Here is a 20,799-nt window from a genome sequence, read left to right as displayed (position 1 = left end):
CATCTCAACTGGAGCTTTGAAAAATTGATCAAAAGAAAATGAGAGAAGGGAGTTATGAGAGAGTTGGAGCAGCAGAGTTTCTGACAACTAAAGTGTGAGTGTGCATGTTGCTTTGATTCTTTTTCTCTTAAAAAAAATCCAGCAATGGGGGAATGGTTACAAGAGCAAACTGCCATCTTCCTCTCAGTTCCTACACACGTGTTTGTAAAACCACATCCTGCAGAGTACCCATTGTGCTCAATTCCAACTCCCATTTTATTCTTGGACTCTTCTACAGTAGCTTTGCATACTGTTGATTTGCAGTTGAAAGTCATTTTTATTCATCTTCTTGCAGGGCATCAGTTTATTATCTGTGTGCATCAAGTTGATCTACCCTTTCCTCGTGTCTTAACCCAACTTTCTTCTGAGCCCTGAGACACCATATTAACAATATCCACACTTATTAACACCACAAGGAGCCAACAGTAGGAAAAAAAACACTCCGAGGTAGGCTAGAGCCCAAGCTTTTGGTTCCTGGGGATAGCTTCCAGATATCTGCCCTCATTATTTGAAACTTTGATCATGCTTAATATGAGCATCTGCCATTAGAGCAGTATATATAGGACAGGAATCAGTTCTTAGACATCGACATCTAAAAGTCGGTGCTTTAAAAGCAGGATGTGACGAACAAATGAGGTGAAACTTAAGCATCGACCTCTGTCATCAGAGTCGGGTGCTGCAGTTTGCTCTTGCTGTTGGCCTTCTCTGGGACACCTCGTGTTTAATATACAGCCCCCTGTCCCAAATGCACAGAACACATCAGTCATTTCTGTTTCAAAAACTAATGTATGCTGCTGCTAACGCGATCATTTCATTAGAGGGGAATATAGCCTGCTGGAGAAAATGGCAATACACAAACAGCATAGTAAACAACTCTGCAGGGAAGACGCAGCAGCACTCTGTGTCTACCAGACTGTGTTACAGCGCAAAACACAGTCGCAACAAAGTTCTGCCTAATCAAAAATTGATCAAAATGCGTGCGGCTCTTTGCAATATGAATCCTTGTCGGAGAGAACAGACGATGCGTGTGTTGTCTGCCTGCCTGGAGAAGAGAAGAGGACGTGCACAGGAAATAGATCCGCTGAAATGGAAAAGGGTGGGAAAAATTAAGCTCCTGACAAACTCAACAGTCATTTACCCCCCTGCATTAGGCCAAAAGTAATTACAGCTGCCTGCGAGCGGTAGATTCATAAAACTTGAAAACCCCGCCCACTCCGTCAGCCAAGCGTCTGTTTACGAAAAGTCACGGGAACGGCATGGAGCGAGAGGGACCTAATAGAAAATGTCATACCGCGTTGCCAACAGGGGAATGAGCAGACTTTAGAGAGCCAGCCGGGATCCTCACGGTGAAGTCTGTCACATGCGGGTGAATGATATGTTGAAGCCTGCTTGACATTCCCAGCCTTGATATGTGAGTAGTTTCTAGTTTCGTGGCAGTGGGACTTGGAAACGCGTGTAGCCGGGAGTATTTCTGATTCGGATTATTATCACCCTCATCGTTTTTTGTTTTTGTTTTTTTGTTAAAAAAAACAACAAAACAAAACAATGACAAGGCGTAAAAGGCGCAACGCACTGAATTGTTGCGCCTAAACCCGAGCCTGGACTATAGAGGACCATCTCCCCGGCTTCTGCGCTACGACAGGGAACGCAGGAGAAAAACGGCAGTTGGAGCGACATGGAAAGCCCAACGGAGAACCCTACTAGGGCTGCGGAATATTTGAAGGAGCTTAATAAAATAATCGAGACGCAGCAGGAGTTGCTGGAGAGGCAGAGGGGGAGGATAGAGGAACTGGAGCAGCAAGTGTCCGACTTATGCTCGGAGAACGCCTGTCTGAAGGAGCAGTACCAGCGGCACCTGGCAACCTGCAGGCTGCTGCAGGGCAGCAACAGCCTCTCCACGCTGGGAGCCATAAAGGAGCACGCCACGCAGGAAAAGTAAGTCACAACGGCATCTTATGTTGTTTCTGTCAAAGTTAAATTAATGCCGTAGAGCTGCGTTTGCTCATTTAGTCTTTAAAAAAGTTCTAAATGTGAGTGAAGTAATTAATGCTAAACGAGAGCCAAAGTGCGCGGAGCCACATTCATGGCACACAGTTACACGGAGCTGCTGCTTTGGGAATCAACGGTCTCCTTTTATTAACGTCGCTGTTGCTGATGGGTTGGTGACCATACTAGCCATCATCGTTATGTGTCTGTTGGTCAAATAAACAGCAGATAAATCTTAAAAATTGCACAGCAATTGTCAGTTACACACTCAGAGGTCTGCAGATCTAGTGCAGATAACATGCTGTACACAAACATGATCATGGTTCTGTGCACTTGAGAAAACCCCCTTTTCTGGTTCTTTTGGATTAAAAATTAGAGTTTTAAACTTGCAGAATATCGTTTGAACTCATTTAAAAGATCACTTGAAGGAGGGTTTCATGTGCGTAGACAAACACGTATCCTCCAAATATCCTTGATATGAGAAACCAGTAGTTGCAGTCTTTGGGAAACATCACACATATGCTACTTTGGATGAATCTGTTATGCAATAATAGTTTAGGACAGACCCAAAGGGTTAAGCCCCAGGCAGAGCAGAGGAGGTAGGATAGTTGTGGGGCATTTGTATTAGCAGTCTGTCTTACCCTCCCTGTACCATTTCTGTGTTGAATTTCACTCCCTGTTGGCTGTATCTCCAAAATGCTTGCAGACGTTTAACTCAGTTTTGATGCTCTGCAGGATCATGTGATTGTGCTTGACCTTCATCTCCAGGGGCATGTTAGTGTCATGAAGATCACTGGCAGCAAATCAATACTGATGACTCATGGACTATATGTCTTTGCCAGCTGATAAAGCCAGACTCATGAGATTGGGACATTGTAACACTGACCTTTAGTGAGCCCCATCTATAAATCTCACGTGGGTATTCTAGCTGATTTCGCTGGGAAAAAGCCTGTCACCATCTCATTCTGTACTGTCACAGTGTCTGAACACTATTTGAGTCCAGTTGTGGTAGACTGGCACAAAGGTTACATAGGAGCCCCTGATTAACCCAGTGAACTTGATAAAATATGGCAGCTGTTAATAATGTAAAGTGGGGTTTATGGAGGATGCAGGATTAAAAATGCCACTTAAGTGCAGTGAGTAATTTAAGGAATGCAGATGCCTTAAGCAAGACTAATTCTAAGATCTGCAAAGGTCATTTTAGCAAAGAGAAGATGGGATTTAAATAGCATATGCTTGGAAATTAAACTGTCTAGTCATGCTTCCCCCTGTGTTACAAGGTCAGGGACAGTGGTAACAGTCGGCAAGAAAAAGAGGCCCATATATTTCTACCGAGTAACTTGTTTCTCTGAGGAATTCCCACTTTGGGAGTGTTCTCCTGTTTCGCCATATCTGTGCATACCTCCATAAGGAGTGAGCAGCTTTCGTAAGGCTAGGAGATGTGCTGATACCACTTGGTGCTTTGGTATTACCCATGCCAGGGGACAGCAGTCCTTGTCTGTAGGTTAGATGAGCCACAGTTATGGTATGTATACACGCATATTGGGTTTTTTTTTTTGTTGTTTTTTTATTTTTTTATTAAATTGATCAAAGATCTACCAAAAGGTATCTACTTTTTCAAAAATTTACCTGCAAAATATTAAGATTGCGGTCAGCCTTACCTGTACTTTGTTTATAGAAAATTAGGATGTTGACATGCTTGTTAACACAAAGTATTTAGATGGCTTTTAGTTTAGCACATTAATCCTAGCCATGCAAAACTAACATCTAATTTGTAATGGGTTGTTTTTGGGGGTTTTTTTGGGGTTTTTTTGTATATGTCACCAATTATTGTACTAATATTCCCATCTTTTGACACATCTAAGAAGCTCATTTTCCATCAAAAATCCTTCTGGGCTGCTCAGCAGAGAGCTCTCATTTTGCTACTTGTATCTGCAGTTTCCTTTTCTATTTTTACCACCCAGCGCTTGTCATTGAGTCACAACAAATACTGGCCGATGAAAGGCAGCTGTAAGACTTGTATGATTACCCCCATTCTAGGCACACAACATTTCCACTCGTTTCTTTCTTCAGGAGGAGCTGCCTCCTATCTCAGAAACATGCATGCTGATGCCCCCTGTGATCACAATGAGCTTTTAAAGCACTTCAGTGCAAATCAAACATCACATGCCTGAATATCAAAATTATCTGCAAACAGCAGCTGATAATGTTGTTTAAACACACGCACGTCAGACCTTTTGGCTCTTTGTCCTGAAAATCATCCTTCGGATGAGGCAAAGCATGCCCCCGCCCCACCCCCATGTCAACGCAGTCTTTTGTCCTTTTTTTTTCTTTTTTACATTATGCCGGGAATGTAGACAAAGCTTTCTTTGCTGTGTCAGGCATGTCCTCTTTCCTCTTACTGTGGTAGTTGTCATTCCGGTTACGTAATGAGGAAGTGACTAGCATTAAAAGTACAGTAAAAAGGAAAGCGAATACCTTACCAGAAAAACAAGTAATTCCCAAAACTAGGCCAGTTGTCTGTGTGAAAAGTCTCCTCTTGAGGAATAGATTTACCCTCTGATATTTTCCTTTATTTCTTGGAAATAAAGGAGAATATTAAGCATGAACTAACTAGAGCACCAACTCATGACTATATACTAGATATAAACTCCAAGAGATGCTTATTTTAACTTAGAATAACAGTCTGCCTGGTTTTTGTTTGAAGATGTCAAAAATCTGACTACATCTAAGTCTCAGTAATTAATACCTTTTAAAAAAAATTGCTTTTATTTAACCAAAAGCAACGTTTTTAAACATTTCTCTATAGTAATTTAATATGACTGTCTGATCACCTTTTTTTTTTTGTCACGAAGACAACGAGTGGTTTCGTTGAGTTTTGTCTTTCTCAGGAAGGCAAAGCCTGAAATTCAATGGTAGAGATAAACTTCTTTTTTTTTTTTAAGATTATGATCACTACCTTTGTAAAACTCCACCCAGCCCCATGTGCATCGTTGTTTTTACTTTTTAAAAATTGATTGCGAAGCATTACAGGCAACAACATGTTTTTGTCATGCACTGGTAAATGTTGACAGTTTGTCTCTGTACGTTTCAGACTAACTGGAAGAAAATGTCACTATAGGTGTTATGTATTAGACAGTTATTCAAATGAATGGATACTTGAAAAACTGGCACTTCATTTGCCTATTTAAGCATAAAATGTCATGCAACTTCCATCACAGAAAAACAGTGTTGATTTAAGTACTTGGGGAATGGAATTTATATGATTAGAGCTGCATGAAGTCAGTTTCTTAAAAATATTTAATAGTAATTTTCTGTGAGTCCAAAATATTAATCTGAACACTTACAGCCAACACTGTAAAAACCTAGCAATGGTTTTATTCATGGAGTGAACCAGAGATTTCCGGAATCCCTCTGTGTAAAATGTTGACTTTAATATATTAGATTTGTTGTTATTTGTTCTTAAACAAGTGTAGTTAACACATATTTAACCAGATAAGGGCTCAATTGCATATTTTAAACGCAAAATTTCAGAAAACTGGATGTAATTAGTTGACTGGGATTTATAATGTTGTCTTTTCTCCAATTTACATGTGGTGTGATTCACCATGCTGTGGAAAGATGTTGGATATAGATATATGTTCCTGTGAGACTAGAAAAGTAACTGCTGAGCTCATGCTGTGTGTTAAACTTTTTATTAGGAAGGGGGGAAAAGCATGGTGGGGGTTGAGGGCATGGTCACGTGATGCATTATGCCATTGTTTTGCTCATTTCTTTTCTTGAGATTAAAGCCATTACCTCTAACTCTTCCTGCTAAATGTACCAATATGTAGGGATGGGTATCGTTTAGGTTTTATCCGATACCGGTGCCAAATCGGTACTTTTGATACGGTGCAGGTGCTTAAACAGTGCTCGAATCGGTGCTTAAAGAATGGAGAACACAAACTTTGTCCAAAAACCTCTTTTGTTTTTATATTTAGCAGTCTCTTTTTTTTTTTTTTTCTGCAAAATGATAAGCACCATCCAGCCCCATGCACGGGGCGATCCGCGCTAACTCGCTAATGGAGATTTACCACACCCGCAGTAGATGTGCTTGAAGCACTTGTTGCAGGCTGCTGAGTTTGCATCTTTTGCTGTGAAGTACAGTCAGACTTTTGACTGCTTCGCCTTGGGCATTTTTAATCTGTAGCTCTGCTCTAAGAGAACGTACATACCTGGGCCTGACTACTATCCTTGGAAAGGTAAAATGATTGGCTAGAATCCAAAGTGTATGACATCTCAGGAAAAAACAAAACAAAACACCGAAATAAAGCACCGAAATGTGTGCGCTGGTTACTACCGTTTATGTCAGAACCATTATGGCACCTGATACCCATCCCTACCAATATGTAGCGAATTTAGTGTTGCTTCATTTTGCTCTCATTACAGGTCAAAATATAGTTTTTAGTTCCTGATTGTCTGCTGCAGCCAGCATGCCTTTTTCTTGTTAGATAGTGATCTTGAATAGAGTCTGTGATGTTTGTTCATACTGTATATGGGAAGCGCTGAGCTATGCTGGCAGGTTCAATTGTTGCTGGCTGAAGATGACATCTGTAAGTCACTTCAAGAGGGCCATGAAGAGAGAAACAAAAACACAACCACTGTAAAACAGCTGTGGGACTACAAGTCAAAGAAAAGGGGAAAAAGTCTACTGAATGACGCATTACCTTGCTTACTGGTGTCTCTGGTTGGCTATAAACAGACGGGTTTTCCCTCTGTGTTGTTTTTACATTCTCTTTGTCCTCTTTTGGACACAACACAGAGAGAGCAGGAAATATGATGTGAAACTGATAGTGGAACCTGTGGTGAAGAGTCAACCTATTTATCAGTGAACTCTACAGAAAAGGTTCTTGTAACATTGTCAGTCAGGTTCTCAGGATCGACAGCCACTGCCAAGGTATATATAAAAAAAAATCTTCCCAGTTTGCACAGACCCTGTTATTTTATAAACTTGTCCACCTGGGTGACTACATAGTGGCTTAGAAAGACTAATAGAATAGGAATTATTCCCAGTCAGTGTCGGTGTGTGGCATTCAGGTGAGCGTTAACAGTCACATACATATTATGTTACTTCTGGCTCTATGGTTGCCTGCCTTGTCAGCCCTTTAGTTCAACAGTATTTATGCTGACCATATAGTTTCTTTCCTAATGGAGTTTGTTTTTAACAGCCCTCTACAGTTTCTTGTATTCCTTGTACTCACAGTGGAATTAAGTTACACGTATTTCAAGACAGCGTTGCAAGTTTTCGCTGCACGCATTAATGATAAGTGGTTACATGTGCAGTTATGTTGAGACTGTGGCAGCTTTTCGGCCACGCGTCCCAGGTCAGTCTCAGAAGCGATTAAAACAATTACAGCCACAAATTAAACCTTTAATGAAACCTTTTCAGTGTTTGCGAAAAAATGTTTTTCCATGCGTGATGCAGTAGAAGCTGCTGTTTTAATCAGAGTGGAGCCACTGTGATCCGAATAGGTCCTCTGGGGTTTGGGGGTAGAATACTGTTTGCTATTACTTTCATTTCTTATCTTGGAGCTGGTGGATGCGTCTGCCAGGCCACATTTAGCATTCAGACTTTGTCCCAGGTCCAGATAGCCAACCGAGTGTAAACAAAATTTGTGATGCTGATGTGATTGCTGGTGTGATAACTTCAACTGTAGATGACAAACAGCTGATATGTCATTTCTGAAACTCTTCTTCTTCTTTTTTTTTTCCACTCAGCCTTTTAGTTTTTAGTTTTCCAAAGTGTATTAAAGAGATATTTGAATGTAGATGTTTTGATTATTCTATGTTTGGAAATCTGATGTAATTATGCACTGAAACAACAGTGGAAAATTCCGAGTCATGTTAGAGATTTGAGTTCAGCGACTGTGGGAGAAGACTTTGTTAATAAATTTATTTATTTTTTAAATTCCAGGCAGTCTTTGAAAATGAAGAGCATAAAGAAGTATATGTGCTCTTGAGTGATCAATTATTAATCAATAACACAAGAAATTATTTCAAACACCAGTGCTCGAACAAGACTTCTGAATGCTGGTGAATGAGCAGCAAAGCTCTTGAGTTGATGATGTGCAGTGCTAGGCTTGGTTACTTGCCAAGACACAGACTGCATAGTTTCTGTAGGGCTGTGAGAACAAGAAGAACATTTTTAGGCAGGCAGTGCATTTTCAGTATATGTTTTATAGATTCATTTACTGTCATTTCATATATTCAGCAGCTGGTAAACTGTGCTTTGGAGCAAATGTTTGACAGTTAAAGCAGTTGGATATTTCATTTTCTTTTTAAAATGCATTTGAGATTTGGCTTTTCTTTAAAATCTGAACCATTCCTATCTTGTAAAAAATGGAGTCCCAGACAGTTTGACTAACCAGAGTCACTATTTTATGACTCCTCTTGGTTGCACTTATCAAACACGGTAACGTGAGCATAAGAAACAATGAATGAGAGAGGTAAATAACTCAAGTGACACATTTATTGAACTTAAATAATAATAATAATCCACAAAACACCATAATACAGCAATAAGTGAACAATTCTTCCTTTTTCTCTTTTTCTGTTCTCTTTTCTGTTTAGATCAGGGCTGCCCAATCCCAGTCCTCGGGATTGGGACTGTAGGATAGTAGCTCCCGGGAGCTACTATCCTGCAGCTTTTAGATGCATCCCTACTCCAACACAGCTGAATCAAATGGTTTGATTACCTCTTCAGCATGCCATCATGTTTGGCAAAGGCCTGATAACAAGCCATTCATTTGATTCGGGTGTGTGGGAACAAGGATGCATCTAAAAGCTGCAGGACGGTAGCTCTCGAGGACCGGGATTGGGCACCCCTGGTTTAGATAGACAAATTGTTTTGTGCGTTGTGTTGTGATACCGCTACATATCTTTGTGGTAAGCTATTGTGAGTTGCTCCGTGAGATTCATACCTAAATAAGGAACTTGCATTTCAATTTCTAAAGCTTTGGTTTTTTTATTATTTAATTTATCTCATTATATTGCAGATCCAGTGCTTGGAACCAAGCCTGTTAGTACTCATAGGAATTAGTGTCGTCAATTGAATCAATAGATACTCAAGTACTTGATAAATGTCCTTTCAGGTAGCTGATTTGGTCAGTACTGTTGTTCACTGTCATCTGTGGTTTTGTATTGCTTTCTGTGTGGGTTACAGATGTTATGTCTTGGCTTCTTTGCTGTAATTTGCTGCCTAAGAACAACTTAGTTGCCCTTCCTAAGCCCCCTCTGTTGAGCTTGTCGACTGGAAATTGGCAGGTTCATAAATAGTTCACCCCATGCCACTGTAACGGCTTTAGCATGTGTTTTGGGACCACATGGCTGGAAAGAATAGCATAATGGAGAAAGCTGCTTCTTGTGGCTGGTGGTGTCCACTCATTTACCGGATGATCTGCTGAACAATCAGTGTGCCAAACCAAATTTACGAGCACATGGGCTCCCATTCTCCAGCAAAGCCCCCTCTAATGAAATGCCCCTACTAGATTAATGTCTACACAGGGATGATTTGCATCCAGACCCACCTATAAATTTCAGGCAATGGCCAAAGAGAATTTGAAACTTGCACTCAAAATCAACTGCAGGCTGCCTTTAGGTGCAATAGACTGTCCCTCCTCAGTGTGACTGCAGTCTTGCTGGAAGGAAGCCAGGCACTGCTGACCTCTGGTTCCCCCAATCAGGCCTATCACGACACTGTTACAGTTGTTTTGTGTCCTTTGTTCTTGCTAGTTGTCTCATAAGATAGGATAATTATGGCCATAATGAACACTGTTACCTTATGGGGTTACAAGTAAAGCCTTCACCAAAAAACCGTTTATGTTTAAATCACCAAACTCAGCTGGATTTAACTTGCAAGTAAAGTCTTGATATCAATTCCTGTGGGATTTGAGAGTAATGATGTCAGTGGACTAGATAAGGCTAGTATGGCGCCATTTGACATGCGTTTCAGAAACCACAATGATTGGATTGTGACTGAGCGTCGATTCAGTGAATGAAATGAGTGAAAACAAGGATGCCTGAAAGTCAAGTTGTGTGGCTTGTTTGCATTGTGCTTAAATGATTTATGATCGGGAACTTCAGGGATAAACCAATGGATCTGACTAAGGTGTGTTGATGGACATCGAAGCTTAAGTAAACACGTATGGTTAAAGTGTTAGAGTCATATAAACCTGACTTCTCATGTGTTTTTTTTTTTTTTTTCGGGGGGAGGGGTGTCTTTTTAATAATTTAATCTAACTCGCTGCTGATGGTAGTGTATGAGTAGTGAGGTATATCAATTGTCTCACCTTGCTCTGAGTAGGAAAGAAAGAACACATGCTGTCTTCTCAAAGCGCCGAACAGCTTTTGCAGATACAGTATTGTTTGGCCTATTCTTGCTGTTGGCCGTGAAATGAAAATGATACAGTGCTGTTTTTATGGTGTTGTAGGTGCCGAAATGCAAAAATATATGGGTCATTTTAGCCAATTGCTAGGCAGTTGCTAGGCAACGTGATGACGTTATAATATATCATGTGCAATTCAAGTTTTGTGGCAATAAATGAGATGTTGTTGTCATGAAATAAAAAAGAACAGTGTGCTTGCATGAGGTGTTATAAAACCTAAAAACGGGTTATTTTAACATGTTGCTGTGTGATTGCATGATGACATCATAATATCTGATACCTATGAGGACCTTCAGGGGCCCAAGATGTTCTTATTGGCCAGGTTTGGTTGCTCAGCCCCTGATGCTGTAGTAGGATTTGGCAGACAAAGGAAGAAACTCACAATTAGATATTGTGCGTATTATAGTACCATACTGCATATGATGTAATGGAGCACTGAGCTCACGATTCACAAGTAGCACATTACATTGACAAGATTTTTTTCTGTGTTCTCATAGTTGGTTATTTTCAGAAAAAAGCAAACAAAAAACTGTTCATGGAGACAAAAACAGCTTTTTGCTAGAAAGTTACAATATTATCTTTACTCAAAATGTACTAAATGAGTCTCATCTTTTTCATTTTTGTCAGTTTTGTGTTAAAGAAGATTTATGGATGATAAAATGTTCTCTTCTCTGTTTATTCCCTGATGTTTTTGCTTTCTTTATTATTGCAAACTGTGATCAGCACTGAAACAGCACACTTGTAGCGGCCACAAGGCCAAAGTATAGTTGCCTGTTCATTCTTTATTTCTTCACAGTTGAACCAATTATCTGCCTCACAGCTGTCAAAACCAGCTGATGCAGCAGCTGAATCGAAGGCAATTTGTAGCATAGTACCTGTGGAGAGCTGTTTGAAATGCTGCCACTAGTTTTCTGCCAAGTGGGAGTGTGTGTGTGTGTGTGTGTGTGTGTGTGTGCGTGCGTGAAAAGCTGACAAGGTGGAGGCTGAGTCAACAGTTAAACACAGATGAGGAGCTACTGCTTACACACACTCTTCTTAGTCACCATGGATAGATGTCAACACAGGCCTTGTTACAGCTGGCTGGGCTGAATTTTCTGTTGCGAGTACTTAACTGGTTTGTGTATTTAAGTTTGCTGATGGTTACTTGCTGGTTTAACAGGTTCAATTGCTTCCACTCAGGTGTTGGCTTGCGGTATGTGCGTTTCAGATGCTTGTAGATGGAGTGCACTTCTTCTCTTGTTCTTTATAACCTCAGACTTTGCAAGAGACTCTGAGGGCTCACCCAAATCCGAGCAATATGTTCAGGAATGCAGCATGAGTAAGAGTGAGATCCCCCTGTATCCAGCTCACTTTGTTAGGTCGGGTGTTTAAGACCACTTGGATTCAAAGTGGGAGAAAAAACCAGTGCGGCTTTTTAACATGATCAAGAGCTTTAAATGTCTGGAAACAAAAGTCTAATATTATTTAGATGCTATTGTAATCTCGCTGATTGTGTTTGTTTGAAACACGACCATCCAAAAAGTTGAGAGGCTGTTAATATACAAAGAAACACAAAATTAAATTTTAATTTATAAACCATTTAAAGCCTACGGCTCAGTTTCCCAGACATGAATTATACCTGGTTGTAGATCATAAACTTTTCTTCGATTTTTTTTTTTTTTTTTTTTTTTTTTTTTTTTTTTTTTTTAATTTACTGGTTAGATTTGATCTGGGACTGCAGTTAATCCGTGTCTGGTAAACATGCTGATTATGTTATTTTGAACATTGCATAGAGAGCTATTTTGAATCTGATGCCAGCAATCAGGGACAACATTGTTAGTTTAATTACAGTATTTACATGATTAGTTATAAAAAAGAGACTCCCTGGGGGATCGTCTTCTGTGAAAAAGTGAAATATTGTTGGTTCAAAGTGTTTGACAATATGGTACTAAAGTCAGATTGCAAAGAATTTGGGAATTCCCTTTAAAGAGGCAGAGAATCCACATCTCTGGATGAAATGGACAAAGAACTAATATTGAATGGCCCTGCTATTTGGGCCCTTAGGTATGACTTTATTAAAAATAGACATTTTCCTGTTGTGGAAATGTGTTGCTGCATCCAGAAATAATGTAGTTTAAAATTTTACCATGCGAAGAAACATAAACTATGTCCGCTTACTCCTCTGGACCAGAGCTCAACTGTCCCGTGGTCTTGCAAAACAAAATTTGGACACTTTGTCCACAAAGCTAAGGAGCACAGGGAACATCCAGCAGAGTGTCTGAAATGGGGGCGTCACTGAGCTTTTTCTTTCTTAAGCAGAGTTTTTTGTCATGCCATATGTAGTTTTTTCTCATACACAGTATAAAAGATGGACATGGCTACTAATGTCACCTGTTGGTATTTGAAGTCCCATTTTGAGCATTTCCAGCGCAGCCAAAAAAAAAGAATGTGAAAAGCAGGTGTTTTTTTTTTTTTGTTTGTTTTTTGTTTATAAACTGCATGCTCATTGGCTAACGACTAACGATTCTTAAAGTCATTAGGAAAGCGTTTATAGCAGCGGTCTCCAACCTTCTTTGCACCACGGACCGGTTTATGCCCGACAATATTTTCACGGACCGGCCTTTATAGTGTCGCGGATAAATGCAACAAAATAAACCTAGTACCGGTACCGAAAAAAAGAAGATTTATTCATAACACACATGAAAAGACCCCGGAAAACAGAGTTAACGATAAAAACGATAACACTAAAAACCCTGAAAACCATACATTTCACAGCCGAGCCTCAACTCTCGCGGCCCGGTACCAAACAACTCACGGACCGGTAGCGGTCCGTGGCCCGGGGGTTGGGGACCGCCGGTTTATAGAGTCAGAAAACTGCTCTCCTATTTACTACTTCTGATGTTTTACAGATATTTAACAACTAACCAGGTGGGATTAACTTGTCCATTTTGGCTGTCTGACAATCATGGTAACTATGTAGGAATAAGGCCCCGGTCTCATAGGGCTAGAAAATGATCTGCGACCATCTGACAACCTCCTGTCATAAAGTAAAAGTGAATATTCCACAGCTGGTTGCAGTTGGTGGCTAGAGGTTGATGGCAGTTGCTCAGAAAATGATTTGCGAAGTCTTAGTTAACACAGGTCTACAGACGGGTCAGTGATGTCCACAACTACTAGGGGAATAAACTTTAATTTCTCGAACCAGTTTACAAACCACTTCCTTGTGATTGCTTTTGTTCGCTAGCTAATCGCCGCGGTCATAGTTTTAATGGAGGCGACAGACTTGTCTGTGAAAGTTCATCACCTTCTGTACAACCAGTTTCACTCAGCAACATTATTGTACATGAAATGGACAACTTGCATATCTGTGAGGCCTTATTGATTCTTGACCAACATTCAAGGAAGACTGCTTAAATTAGCAAGGTGATGTCAAACCATATGCTGCACATATTTCAAGAGTAATGCTGCTTGGAAAAGAAAAACTACCTGAAAGAACCCGTTGAAAATCTTTTTGCTCATTGTGAAAACAAAAAAAATTACAAAGAGTGTCTTGAACCTTTTGGGCAGCTAAAAAAAAAACAGTCTTAAGCACAGATGGGAAAACTCTGACTGGTACTCCAGTGTAGATGATGAGAAATTAAAGTGGGCAAAAGAAGAATGGGGCTTTGTGCAGTTTTCTTGTACAAGTGTGTATGTGTGTACGAATGTGTGTTTGTGAAGAATTGCCACTTTCCTTTTATGCAGGAGCTGACAGCCTGTGGGGGTCATGCACCAGTAACTCCTCAGAGATACATAATTTGACAGCACCATGAGAAACAAACCACTACAGAGAGGACTCATTAGATCTGCTTAGCAAGACACATTTGTGCTTTTAATTAGCTGCTGATTAATACAGATCATTTAGGTCTCAGTAATATGGACACAAGAAGTGTGTATTGCACTGAGGAGCCTAAGACTTGATGAATGGCCTTAATTTATGTACTTGACTGGGGGGAAAAAAATGGGAAGTAGGAATAAAGACACATAAACAAGTATCTTACCAGAGAGGCAAGTGTAAAATCTACATCAAACATTAAAATGATGCATCTTGACTGCAGTGTTCTTTGAAAAGGAAACATCTTATAAAATATTGACAATAAATGTGAAAAGGTACACAAGAGCGTCTAGCTTTGGTGTTCCTCCTCTGAGGGACCTGTCAGCGTGAGTGAGCTGTTATAGCCGACCGCAGGTTCAAGTCGTTGATCATTTGATGCCATTGTTCTGAATGGAGGCAAGAGCCACGAAATTGCAACAAGGCCTGTTCTGCTTTCAGTAGAAAGTTTTGAAAACTGAGTGCAACTCTGAATTAGATTTATTATTTTTCATCACGGCTTGAAGGAGTTTGATCGCAGAAGCTTAAAGCATTTCATAACTGCCACGCTTGCTGCTGAATTCTACAGTATATTATTCAGTAAAGCCACTAACTGTTTAGGTAACTTTGGAAATAACTTTGGTCTATCCAGTTCAGTCAAGGACTGCGACGTTCATAATGGCATTCCTGCTGTTAGCCTTGTCAAGTGCGAGGTGAAGAGGTCAGAGGTGAAGATGGGTCTGTGTGTCCTGATTGTATTTATTTATTTATTTTAAATGTTGAGGCCGATAGAGCACAAAGTACAGTAAGAGAATTGCAGTACAAATATGTGGTACAGCACTGTTTGCATGCAGTATTAAATATGGTCTCCAGTGCAGTAGTCTTATTTGCAATGTCATCAATCAAATGCCTTAAAAAAATAAATAATAATAACTATAGTAGCTTCTGATATTTTCTAAATAAGTGGAAGGAAATGGGTGCACATGTTTTTCTTTATTGCCCAGTACTATTTTTTTATTTTATTTTTGCCACATTAAAAGTGATGAAGTGCTAGAAGCTATTTCTTCGAGGCCTAACCCTACTGAATATTTTACAGTGAAAAACAAATAATGGGTTTCTAATTACATTGGGACAGGCCTTTCCTGAAAGAGGTGAGGAAAGTAAAACAGCTTTAGGAAAATGTGCCCAAGCTTTAATAATACATGGTAACGTATCTGAAAGCGAAGAAAATGTTTTACCTACAATAAGCCATACACAGTGTAAAAACAGGAATTTGTTGGAAGCAAGGTGTGTTTGTCTGTGTGTTGCACAGTAGATGATGTTCCAGTTTATTTGATGCTAAGCTGGGAGATATGATTAAATGAGCAGACTAATGCATTTCTGCAGCCGTGTCCAGTTGCACTTACTCTTGCAGAAACGCAGATTGATAAACTCTGAGTCAGCGTTCTTTGCACTCGCTCTGCCCTCCCTGATCATTTCCTCTCTCACAACAGGAAACAGACTGTCCTCACAGCAACAGACTCTGTATCTGATCCAAAGGAGAAAAAAAGGGCTTAAATATGTACCGTACACATGCAGTGAGGTAAAGGGCAAGTGGAAGCCACTGAGATGGCAGTAAATGTAATACTGGTTGTGGGGTGGAAATCTTAATTCTACCACTTGAGATTTCACTTCTCTGCAGGCCGCTATTGGAGAAACCACCCTCACAGCTTGAGGAGGCCTTCCTGTGGAATGATACTTCCAATGGGATTTGGCATTTCATGCATTATTTAAAAGGCTTTGGGAATGCACCTGAAAGTGCCTGGTGTTTCAGCGCAATGCAGAAGAAAAACAGCTCAACTTGGATTCTTGCTTTCATTCATGTATTTGTCATCATTAAGATGATAGTTTCCACTTAAATAAGGCAATAAAAAGTGGATTTCATTTTTATTTCCATTACCACCCAAATTAGCTTTGAGAACCTGAGTGAATTAATAATCCATTAATATTCTTTTCTCATATAACCCTACATTCTGAAGGCGCTTTTTCTCAACTCGCTGTTTTCCGTAGCCATTTCGGAAATCTAATTTGGCTCAAATCTAGTTGGTACAATTCCTGATTGAGTTCTAATGACTCAGTCAAAGAGGCAGGTCCTGCAAATCGCAGTAAAGCAGACATTAGAATTTTTACAGTTCATTGTACATTGCTGAAAATATCAGCAGCAGCATGTCCTCAGTTTGATTCCTAGCCAGCAGGATGTGTACTTGATGCTTTCTTTCTCACCTTCTTTCTGCCTGTCTCTGCTGTGACTAATTAAGGCAAAAGAATGTCTTTAAATGGATGCACCTGTCATTTACAGCCTTAAAATGGCTTTAATTGGTGCTTCTATCATGTCACTGTAACCGTTACAGAACTTTATGGTGAGTTTCTGCTTACTGTTTAGGTAACTTGATCATTTTGTATCGTTCTAACAGCTCGTATGTGTTTTTTCAGCTGTTGCAGGCAATTCTAAAACCCACTGAGCACTGACTGCTGGGGATGGTGAGCATCGGTTAAAGAGGGAAATATTTCCTTAAGGGATCAATAGAGATGCACGCACTGGATTTTTAGACATGAAATTCACCAAGTGATCAGAAACATGACTCTGTGAATGCTAATTTTAGTTGCTCTGTAACAGCTGGATTTGTAAATGAGCAGCTGCTTCTTGTCAGTTTCCCATATTAAATTAAGAATTGTATGAGCACTTGCATTTGCAGCCTTTTTGCCAGTGCCCTTCCATAGCCAACAAGTTAGTGACTCAGGGGCAGAAAGTCAGGCTCCATATGAATACAAATGACTGATGATACATGGAGCTGTATAAGATGCAGCAGACTGTCCATTTGTCTTCTGTACAAGGGTGACAGTTTTGCAGGAAAGACCATAAAAATGAATGCCTCACCACACAAGTCAGGATTTCTGCAAATGTAGTAACAGTAATAGTAGTAGTACTAGTAGTAGTAGAAGTCATATTCAATCTGTAGGCTGGAGGAGCTGTCCAGGGTACTGACCACTTCTTGTGTGCTGTGGCCGCCTCTGAGGATGGTGGGTTAGAAAGTGGGAAGTTGTTTAAAAGATGGAAATATCATTTAGTCAAAGATTTGTCAAGCATGGTTTTTGTCTGATCATTTTTTTCACTGATGCATTGTATACACAGCAATCAATTTCTCCAGTAATTGTATCTGGACTGGAGAATGTGTGTCAATGAATCTCATCCCACCATTGCATTATATTGACTCCGCTGTATTCTTACCTCAGCCTATTTCCACAGTCCAAATGGGATTTGCGTTAATGAAAATGCAGACGGTATCAGGTTTCTTCTGTGCTTTATGGAAATAATTAAGATTTTTGGATGCCGTTGCTGAAAAATTGCTGACAGTCTTAAGGAGATGTTTAGGTGAGCTATAGATATTTGAAATGAGAGGAATGGTACATGGCCAACACCCAGGCAAGCAAACAAGTAAAATGACTTGGAATGATGAGGAGGACAACAATCACCAATGAAGAACTATGCAGAGAATCATCAACAATAAGGATGAACAGCACAACCCTTCTAAGAAAAGCCTTTGTATGTACAGTACCAGTAACTATACCGTCTATTCACAAATGAATCCCTCATTGTTTGGTTTGGTTAACAGTAGAGAGTACATTTTATTTCTGTAGTGTGAATAGCACTGTACTTGCTTTTAAAATGCTATTTACTAAAGGCAATTTCTAAAAGAACCTATGAAATGGCAGGGTCAAAGGTTCATAGGTATGACCGACCAAGCTTGCAGCTAGAACTGCAATCAAGCATTTGGAACAACTGGCAATAATTCTTTCACATCACTGTGGAAGGATATCGGCCCACACTCTTCTTTGTGTGGTTGTTTATGGTCCATTAGTCCATCGACTTTGAGTAGACCAATCCAAAACCTTTTTTCTTTTTCTTCATGGTCAATCAGATGTGAACTTGCTGGTGTGTTTGGGACATTGTCATAACACAAGTAAGCCTGAGCTTTTGGACATGACATGCTCGTTGGAGATTCTCCAAGATTTTCTGCTAGAGAGGAAAATCCATGGTTCCAGGAGACCATCACCACCATGTTCCATTGTTGGTATGATGTTCATTTTATGCTGTTAGTTTTACTTCAAATGAAACCTTCCAAGTCATCATGAAGATGTTTTTGTTTTTTGTTTTTTTTTTGGGAAATCTGAGACAAGACTTTGTGGGGTTTTTTTGTTTGTTTATTTGTTTTCTGCCAGATATGTCATTCTGGTCCTGTCTCTTTCTTATTGTTGAATCATGAACACTGAACTTAACTTAGGCAAGTGAGGGCTCCAGTTCTATTGTGGCCTCATGGATGAGTCGTTCATGTGCTCTTGTAGAGATTTTGGTAGGCCAGCCGCTCATGGGAAGGCTCTCATGAGAGATCCACTATGCTTTCACTATAGTGTCTGTGAAGGTTCTCAGTCATCCAGGTCATCGTAGTCAAAGGAGCTTGCAAAGAAAAGCGTCTGGACTTCTTTAAGTTGCTTGAAGACGTTTCACCTCTCATCCGAGAAGCTTCTTCAGTTCTAAGGTCAAATATTTAAGTGGGAGTATCCCCCCCAAAGAGGGACAAAAGGACCCCCTGATGATCCTCTAATCACATGAGCCAAGGTGTGAAAGCGGGTGTGGGTCCCAATCAGCCAGGGTTTTGGGTGAGCTCATTGTGAAACCTGGCCCCACCTTATCATGCGATTTCCTGAGGTCAGATGGCCCAGGATGTGAGTGGGCGTTAAGGCGTCTGGGGAGGGAACTCAAAACTGGATTATAGATGGCAGACAGTTGGTGTCGTAAACCCCCGCCTCTGTTCAAAGATGGTCGCTCACAGTGGACATAGATGACTATTTTCACTATAGTATGTGGTTGTACCACATACTTTTTAACATGTGGGCCACCCTTGCTTATGCTGTTTTCGGTCAGTCAGCCAGCCACAGAGAAGTTCTAACATATAAAGTGCCTTACAAGCAATGGAAAGTGTCCACTGTAGCCACGATGTGTGCTTTTCATCCCTTTTTTCCCTTTTTGATCCATATTCCCTTAAATGAATCAACATGTGACTACTGCATTTTGTATTTAATTGGATTATTTATTTGTGTATTTTACAGCACTGTGGCTGTTACAACCAGAATAGTTGTAGTTTCACATTTCTTGCCCACGAGTCGTCTATTCTATTACACAGGCCATCATGAAAGTTTCATGCCTATCTAAACACCAAAGTATAAAAAGGTTGGGGTTTTTTTTTTTTTTTTTTTGTCTTCAAGGACAAGATACTGGATTCAGTAGACACATTTTTGACACATTCAGTGGAATATTTTGTAAATGTCACACCAAAGTTGTATCTAGAATATAAATTGTGTCCACTTCTCAGGAGACCAGATTGATCTGTTTAAAAGTGTAGCACCTGTCAGTGTCAGATAGCTGCACTTTACTGCAATAATGCAGTTGCTGAATCAAAGCCTGGTGGTTAGTGAGCCGTTTTATGTAACTTCACTTGTCTTTTGCTGTCCTACTGAAGCACTGCAGCATCCCTGTTTCTACCTGTTTAACAAAAACCATTAAAACCGTGTGTCTCATTTGTTTTTCAGATCTGAATGTGACGCCTCCAGAATGGTCAGGTATGTCCACCTGCTTTTAAAAATCTGTTATTATTGTTTTTATCTGTTTAGGTTGATGCATCTGCCTGATACTTATCTAATTTAAAGAAAAGCTTGTGCCTTTTGGGGAAATCGTCTTATTGCTCCAGAAAATACTTTGGTGAAGACACTGTCCTACATAAGTCTTTCAGTTTGAGTGAGGAAAATGAATAACCAAGGATCATGAGGCTAGCCAGGGTAAGTGAGGAACTGAGGTAGGGCTGTTATTGGTGTTTCTTGATATTGCAGTGTGGAGGAAGTAATGAGATTTTTATGTCCAGTCCAAGGTCACACTCTTCTGTTGATAGTTGCTGACTGTGTGAACTTCGATAGCTGGAGATTTATAGGTTTGTTTCTCCTGACAGAGTTAAGTTGTGGGTTGATTTAAAACTGTAATGTGAGTCCATCATTTGCTGTGAACAAAGCTGAGGGAATATGGCTTGCATGCAGAGAGTAGATGGGCTTCTCTTGCTGGTAAACACACTCCTTATCTGCAGTTTCTCTCTTTAGGGATGTCTCGCTATGGGATCCAAACAGTCTCTCCCCCTGCCTCTGTAGTGCGGTGTATCAAGAACCTAACAGAGTCTAGAAAAGTTGAAAAATTGTGGCAGAGCCTGTCCCGTGTTTTTGATACCAATTTTCCAGGCTGTGTCTGTTCTTTCCTTATACTCTCTGCTGTCTGCACTCCCAGGCTGCTTCTCTTCTGCTCTAAATGTCCCATTACAAATCTGAAGTAAATTCAGAGGGCCACAGCCTGAAGATGTGTGCCAGTCTTTGTCTTTGTACAGTCCCAGGATATGTGTACTTCAGTATGTGCTTGCAAAGCAGAGACGTGTGTGTGTGTGT

General features: G+C 40.2%; 1 protein-coding gene across 2 annotated transcripts in view; it reads left to right on the top strand.

Moving 5' to 3' along the window:
- Positions 1-1,241: 1,241 nt before the first annotated feature.
- The window catches only part of LOC102200246 (IQ motif and SEC7 domain-containing protein 1-like), a 94,558-nt gene continuing 75,000 nt past the window's right edge, over positions 1,242-20,799 (top strand). Inside the window, exons 1-2 of one of the 2 annotated variants that reach the window (XM_005749050.1) lie at positions 1,242-1,974; positions 19,906-19,935. In XM_005749050.1, coding sequence (XP_005749107.1) covers positions 1,715-1,974; positions 19,906-19,935 — 290 coding nt within the window. In that variant the 5' untranslated portion in view covers positions 1,242-1,714. The remainder of the gene's footprint in view (positions 1,975-19,905; positions 19,936-20,799) is intronic. The other variant, XM_005749044.1, reaches the window with a different exon arrangement.

This window comes from Pundamilia nyererei, unplaced genomic scaffold (genome assembly GCF_000239375.1).
Source record: "Pundamilia nyererei isolate P.nyererei 1_Seehausen unplaced genomic scaffold, PunNye1.0 scaffold00236, whole genome shotgun sequence".
Taxonomy (NCBI): Eukaryota; Metazoa; Chordata; class Actinopteri; order Cichliformes; family Cichlidae; genus Pundamilia; species Pundamilia nyererei.
The sequence above is the reverse complement of the archived record's forward strand: the minus strand, read 5'-3'. Positions and strand labels throughout refer to the sequence as shown.